Here is a 6,907-nt window from a genome sequence, read left to right as displayed (position 1 = left end):
GAACGCAACACTCAACTATAAGAAAAATGTGGTTTTCAATAAACTTGAAAGTATGCCTTCATGAGAGAATTACTAATCTTCAAAAGGCTTTATTCCAAGCAACAATGCTTTTGAGCTAATTCAAAGAAATATTTATATTTTTACCACTAATTTTTATCATTTGTAAATTGCATTGAACATGCATAAATAGAACTAGATTGCCACTATGCAAACAAAGCAAGGATTATATATATATATATATATATATAATGGTTATATATATATATATATATATATATATATATATATATATATATATATATATATATAATGGTTGTCTTGCGTAAATAGAATACCAAGTTATATTATCTATAATCATGAATTTGTAATTTAAGTTTTTTTTAAGATAATTCCTTTAATTAATATTATTTTTGCAAGTTTGCTAAACATTTAGATTCGTAGATTCTAACCATTTACACAACCAAAATGCCCAAACCATGACATGTACGCAAAAGTCATGGGCTTTGCATTTTTTGCATCTTATGGTCAAAAAGTGAACACTGCAAGAGGTCAAAAAGTGAGCGTGTTAGTAGAATCACTTTTTAGTCACCAAAATGCAAACTTCATAATTTTCACAAACCATGTCAAAACTTTGAATATTTGTACTCAAATCAAACAATTTTGCCATTTTTCATATCTATGCATGGTTAAAATTTGCAAAATTAGCTTTTGAAAGAACCTACATAAGAATCTTAATTGAAATTGCTGTTTAAATGCTTTGTGGTTATCATGAAATTCTCATTTGGTGGATTTCAATATCTAGGACTTCAGATTGTGATTGTGATGCTTTAGTTTTGTTAAATAAGGTAGTTGAAAACACACATAATGACAAAAAATAACCTAAGTAATACTATTTGCGTATTGCTTTTCTACTTTAGTGCTTCTTGATTTTATTAGAAAAAAGCCAATCAATAAGACCATGGTCGCCAAGAAGATTTTAAAAAAAGTAATGCTTTTGCTCTTTTTATCATGCCAATCGAAGGAGTGGACCTCTAATGTTTACTCTCACGAACTTGTAGTTGAAGTTAAGACATCACAAAACCTTCAAATATACTAAACAAACATCATAACCTTCAAATATTCTAAAATGTTAAGAAAACATAACATAACCTTCACTTATACTAAAATGTTTCGAACTATTTTATTCAGAAAGGGGTTAACTGTGTGAGTACCAGCTAACTCTAGTTTGTAAAAGCTACACCAAGACCTATGGTCAAATATGTAGTTCAATATATGATCCCCACTAGAGACTATATAGACAAGTAGTGCAACCCCTCATTCATCATTCAAACATCATCCACTTGTATTCAAATTTGCATACAATCTGCACTCTATAATTTTCAAATGCACCATTCAAGCTTTCATCAACCGAAGCACATGCATGGGAAGCAACAGCCCTATGTTGTGAATCATCATTTTGCAACTCCATCTCTTTTCATCGAGCCGTGCTAAGTTTTACGCATGGAAAATCCGAAAATCCTACATTTTTGTATTTGCACACAAGTCTGTAATTTTCAACATGGTTTCAGAGCATATGCTCTAGGTAAGATTCTCTGGCTAGTTGGTGCGTCAAGTAGAAATGAACCAACATGCTGCCAACAAAACCTCAAGGATTCAAATAGGTTTCATACCATCCCAGAAGATTCATAGACAAGTCTCAATGTTGATGTGATTTATCATTACAAGCTCATTTAGTCATATTATATACAGCATCAATGTTTTATATGATATCATATCATAATCATAGCTTCTTCTTTGGGCCAAGAAGGCCTGTTAACGACGCACAATGTGTGGACCTGCTATTGCATTTTTCGCAGCAAAGTTGTAGAGCCTCAATGACCGCAAAACATCTGCAAATGCGAACAGCAGTCACATAAGTCATTGCCTGTGTAGACAACCAGAAATGTATTTCAATACCCACTTAACCACCCACAAGACTATTAGGTCTGCTAGAAAGCTAACAGTAGCTTCACTCTGACCTCATCCGCAAAAGATCTCTTCCTGCACCCATAGGGATGTCACTCTTCAACCAAAAAAGAAAAGATCTTTATCTCAAAGCAGAAGTGGGCTGTGAGAGCCCCTATTTTACAAAGGAAACACTGAAGTCCTTACTTCAGGAAACACACACATCACCACAAAAAGGAAAAGGTGAGATCAAGAAGGATTGAAAGTGCTGAGTTGATAAAAAGCAAACATATCTCAAGAACTATGAGAAAAATACAGCCGACAATTGTGTCGAGATTGTTCTCTTGGACTTGGTATGAAGTTGCAAGAAATGATGCATAGTTCAAACAGCTGAAGCTACTAAGTGAAAAGTGACCTTTCAACTTAACTTACGTATCCAAGGAGCAAACAATATATCATTCAACTCCATTCAAATCTTGAAGTCAGCTTCAGTACTACCATTTATGAACTGAATTCTCATTATGATAGCCAGAAGCCTTGCAGTGAGACAAGCAGGCATAGCAGCCAGATAACACTTCACGAAAATCAGGAACACCACAACAAGTGCTTAAAACATGGAGAAAAGGCCACAAATTTCGAAGTGAAACTTTCGTATAAATCACATTCAGAAAATAGGCAACTTGATTCCCAGGGTCTCCGTTCCCTTCAGACAGGTAGATAAACATAGACCATGGTCTCACGTTCCCTTCACACAGGTACCCAATAACAAGCCTATTCCTCTCTGAACATAGACCATGGGTGAGAAAGGCCTTAACTCTAGGTCACTTCACGCTATTCTAATATTCATTTAGTACAAAGTGCCCCATAACTAAGCCACTGATTCCTCTGCCTAAAAGCTGGATTACCAGACAATGAGGTGTTGCAGTATGTAGATAAACATTATGCTGCTCCAAAAGATAACTTGCGAGTTGTAGCCAAATTCCAATAGAAATGAAGTAGCATGGAATGTTCCCAAACGACACAACTAGACTGGCAATACTGATGATTGCTCACAGGATTCCTTAGCCCATCTTTACAACAAGGAACCCTCGAGTAAAAACGTCACTGTAGCCATTCCAAACAGAGATGACTTACACCCTATGCCCCAGCCCCCTTAACACACACATGTTTCGTACATGAGCCCGCATATACTTCATAGAACCATGTTTTTTCACACAGGAACCAAAAGCATGTAAGCAGCTTTATAACATGCAAAAATGTTCCAGGGAACAGGTTATCGATCACAAATGTCTTGAATATATGATATCCTTACTGTTTCGATACTGATTGTTATAAAGCAAGTGGTTGTCACACTCTTATGTCAATGAAAAGTCATGAGTGACTGCCGTACCTCTCAGGTATAAAATCATTTTTCTTCAAACATGTCTGAATATCACAGGCTTCTCGGCTGCAAGGCTCCTTGCTTTTAGGCATTTCGAAAAATATTGGTCCTACTTCTTATAGTAGTTATGTGTATCTGAGGATCAAAGGCAGCAAACAAAAAAAGTGGGGGATGCCATAAGATACATAATCCTAAAAATTTGTATTAAATCTACTCCAAACCCTTAATATTTGCCCCCAAACTCTTGAAAAAATCCATGAAAACTCTTGGGACTTTGCATAAAAGCTCCTCCAAGCCCTAAACATTTGTACAAATTCCTCGAAACCATTCAAATTAGCAAGTTGCTTCAAACCCTACACCACTGCAGACTCCAAACCCCAAAGTTATGCGATGAAACTCCTCCAAACTCTAACAGCTTACACTGTAACTCCAACAAACTCAAAAAAATTCTCCAAACCCCAAAGTTATGCGATGAAACTCCTCCAAACTCTAACAGCTTACACTGTAACTCCAACAAACTCAAAAAAATTCTCCTCCAAAACCTACAGATATGCAATAAACTCATCTAAGACTTGCCCTATAACTCCTCCAAACCTAAGAACTTAGGCAAAAACTCCTCCGAACCCTTAAAGTTGCACCTACACCTCCTCCAAACCGTAAAAGATTGTCCCAAACCTTAAGAAATTCGCACAACTCCTGAACTTGCACGAAGAAAATAGAAGACACCTGCAAACCCTAAAAATTACAGAAAGGCAACAAATAGATGATGATCAAAAAAAGGGGGGGGGAGGGGGGAAAGTAAGGAGGACCTAGGCAAGGTCGGAATCATCGAAATCGTCCTCAAAACTGTTGAAGAAATCGATGTCGAGGGGCTTCGAATCAATGATCATGTGATCGACAGCATCGTCGTCGATGTCCATGTCCAGGGCAGAGGAGGAATACGTCCAAAAACAGGGAAAGGCCTCATATCTGGTAGAAGACAGAGAAACCCTAAACGCGATGCAAGGGACACATGAGAGACAAGCAAACAACGCAGAAGAGAGTACTTACCAGGCAAGACGACGGACGATCCCCTCTCATCTCGGCACTCGATTTAAGCTTAAATGTTTACGCATGGCCTCCTTATAAGCGTGTAAAATTCCTCGAATCTTTAGACTCCACGTGTTGCTGTTACAACCCTCAGATTGAAACAAATAATATTTTTACAGATTGTGGGTAAATCTAGACTAGATAGCTGCCACCCTCCATTAAAAAATGCCACTAGTAGTTGACACACTTAGTATTTGTCATATGACCCAAGGTCCTCCAAAAAGCAAAAGAGAACCCCCACCCTCGATAAAAAATGGGAGACCCTCAAAACCCACACCTACCCTAGCTTGGCACAAGTTCTCAGCTGTCTTTCGTGAAAGAGCATTGCACATTCAACACGGCAACCCTTCCATGTGAAGTGTGTGCTGTAGTCCTTGGTGATGATCTCTATGATTTCAATCCCTTGCCACCTCGTCTGAATGTCAAGAAGAAGTCTGGCAAGTCCCACGTGTCGCCCATCATGATCAAATCCTTCTTCTGATTACGATGCTGCCAAGATGGGGTATCGGGCATAGAGGATGAAGAGTGTTACCACAAAAAATGCCACAAGTAGTTGCCACAAAAAAGCGTGAGATAATGGGAGGCCTTCAAAACCAACACCTAGCCTAGCCTAGGACAAGTTTTAGGTTATCTTATGCAAAATGTGTTGCACATTCAACAAGGCAACCCTTCCGTGTGAAGTGTGTGACCCTCAAAACCCACACCTACCCTAGCTTGGCACAAGTTTTCAGTTGTCTTGTGTGAAAGATCATTGCACGTATTCAACAAGGCAACCCTTCCATGTGAAGTGTGTGTTGTAGTCCTTGGCGATGCTCTTTATGATTTCGATCCCTTGCCACCTTTGTCTGTTAGTGTGAATGTCAAGAAGAAGTCAAGTCCTTCTTCAGATTACGATGATGCCAAGATGGGGTATTGGGCATAAAGGGTGGAGAATGTTACCACAAAATGTGTTTATATGCATCTTGTTCCATTGCATTCTTGTTTCTTGTATTTTGCAATGTTAATGTCTTGTTGCAAGCAAGTTGTGTGTGCTGCTATTTACAATCATTACCACATACTTGAGTTTGGTACATTCAATTAAAATGTATGGCTTATATATATTATGTAATTAGAGAATAGTGTGTAAATAGAGAATAGCCCCCCTTTGCTGCCATCACTCTCGATGAAGAATGAGGTAAGGAAAGTGAAGTCAGATCCATCATAATGGATCGAAAGGATGAGCTTCTTGAAATGGCCAAGAAAGCCATGGAAGGGAAGTACAAATTTAGAGGAGCCCCTTCCCAAGAAGTTACAAGCTTACCCTAACTCGAGAGAGGAAATCTCAAGTTTGAATGACATGCAGGAGAGGGTGCAATGGACCCAATTAGAAACATAAGGACCGACAGGAGCAATTTCCATGTTTCCACAAAGAACCCCTATTACAATGCCATTAGAGCCATAGCTAGAGAGGAATCGCATGAGGGGAATGTCTCGAGTAAGGAACCAGAAAACGAAACACCAAAAAAGGCAGAACCACACCATCCTACATGGGTGCAGATAATGAGTCTATGATAGCACTGTGCCATCTCTAAGACATACATTGAAACGAGAAAAGGGCAATCTCTTGCCCCTGTCACTATAACCATGGCCGAATACTTAGCATGCAAGCTAGACGCTTGCATGAAGTCCATCAATGTATGAGAGAAAAGATTAAACCTCTCAAAGAAATTGAGGAGACATACCAAGCTAGAAAGGATAACCCACGATGAACATTCAAGGATGTGCCAGTCAATGCGGTTAGAAGGCCATTCTCAGTAGAGATAACTCCTTGAAAAGAGAGAATCTCTACTCAAAAGAGCTAAGAAACCAAAAAAAAACTAGAGCCAGAGACCCGCTAAGCCTAGCCCATGACTATTATGGTACAGCTTCAATGGACTCCAAAAAAACTTCTAAGTCTAGACGAAGAAGATGAAACAAGGCCATAAAGGAAGGGAGAGTCAAGAAGGAATCTGAGCCTTCAAGCCCAATAACCAATGATCATGAAGAGGACTCTAAACAAGTTGTTTCTCGATTCAAGACCTACAAAGTAGAAAATAGGAACCCACTACACACACACACACACACACACACACACACACACACACACAAACTCGAGAAACCAAGAGTGTCCTATGACATACCAGAAGATGCAAAACAAGTGAATTTAGCATTGCCTAGGGAGGAACCCAAATTGGTTTAGATAAACACCAACTTAACCCAAGAGAAGAAATCAAAACTTGTAAGTTGTTTTCGAGGAATACAGAGATGTGTTCACTTAGAGCTATGCAGATTTAAAAGGAGTCCCTCCAGATGTTTGACATCACACAATAGTGCATGATGGTGCTAAGCCAATAAAACAAAGACCACATACATATAATGAGACCTATGCTAAGGCAATCAAAGATGAAGTCAAAGATGAAGTCAACACATTGTTAATGTAGGTTTCATTTATGAGATTGAGCACACAGATTAGGT

At 38.6% G+C, this 6,907-nt stretch overlaps 1 protein-coding gene across 1 annotated transcript; it reads right to left on the bottom strand.

Annotated features, from left to right (window-relative positions):
- Positions 1 to 1,650: 1,650 nt before the first annotated feature.
- Positions 1,651 to 4,476, bottom strand: LOC147633121 (Cox19 family protein (CHCH motif)). The gene is made up of 4 exons (XM_086806125.1): positions 4,376 to 4,476; positions 4,135 to 4,294; positions 3,335 to 3,460; positions 1,651 to 1,889 (listed from the first exon to the last, which is right to left on the bottom strand). Exons 3-4 carry the CDS (start codon positions 3,415 to 3,417, stop codon positions 1,781 to 1,783), a joined length of 192 nt encoding a protein of 63 aa, XP_086662251.1. The 5' UTR covers positions 3,418 to 3,460; positions 4,135 to 4,294; positions 4,376 to 4,476; the 3' UTR covers positions 1,651 to 1,780.
- Between the last annotated feature and the right edge of the window lie 2,431 nt (positions 4,477 to 6,907).

Source organism: Cibotium barometz, chromosome 12 (assembly GCF_041138505.1).
Source record: "Cibotium barometz isolate CiBa-2024 chromosome 12, ASM4113850v1, whole genome shotgun sequence".
Classification (NCBI taxonomy): domain Eukaryota; kingdom Viridiplantae; phylum Streptophyta; class Polypodiopsida; order Cyatheales; family Cibotiaceae; genus Cibotium; species Cibotium barometz.
The sequence above is the reverse complement of the archived record's forward strand: the minus strand, read 5'-3'. Positions and strand labels throughout refer to the sequence as shown.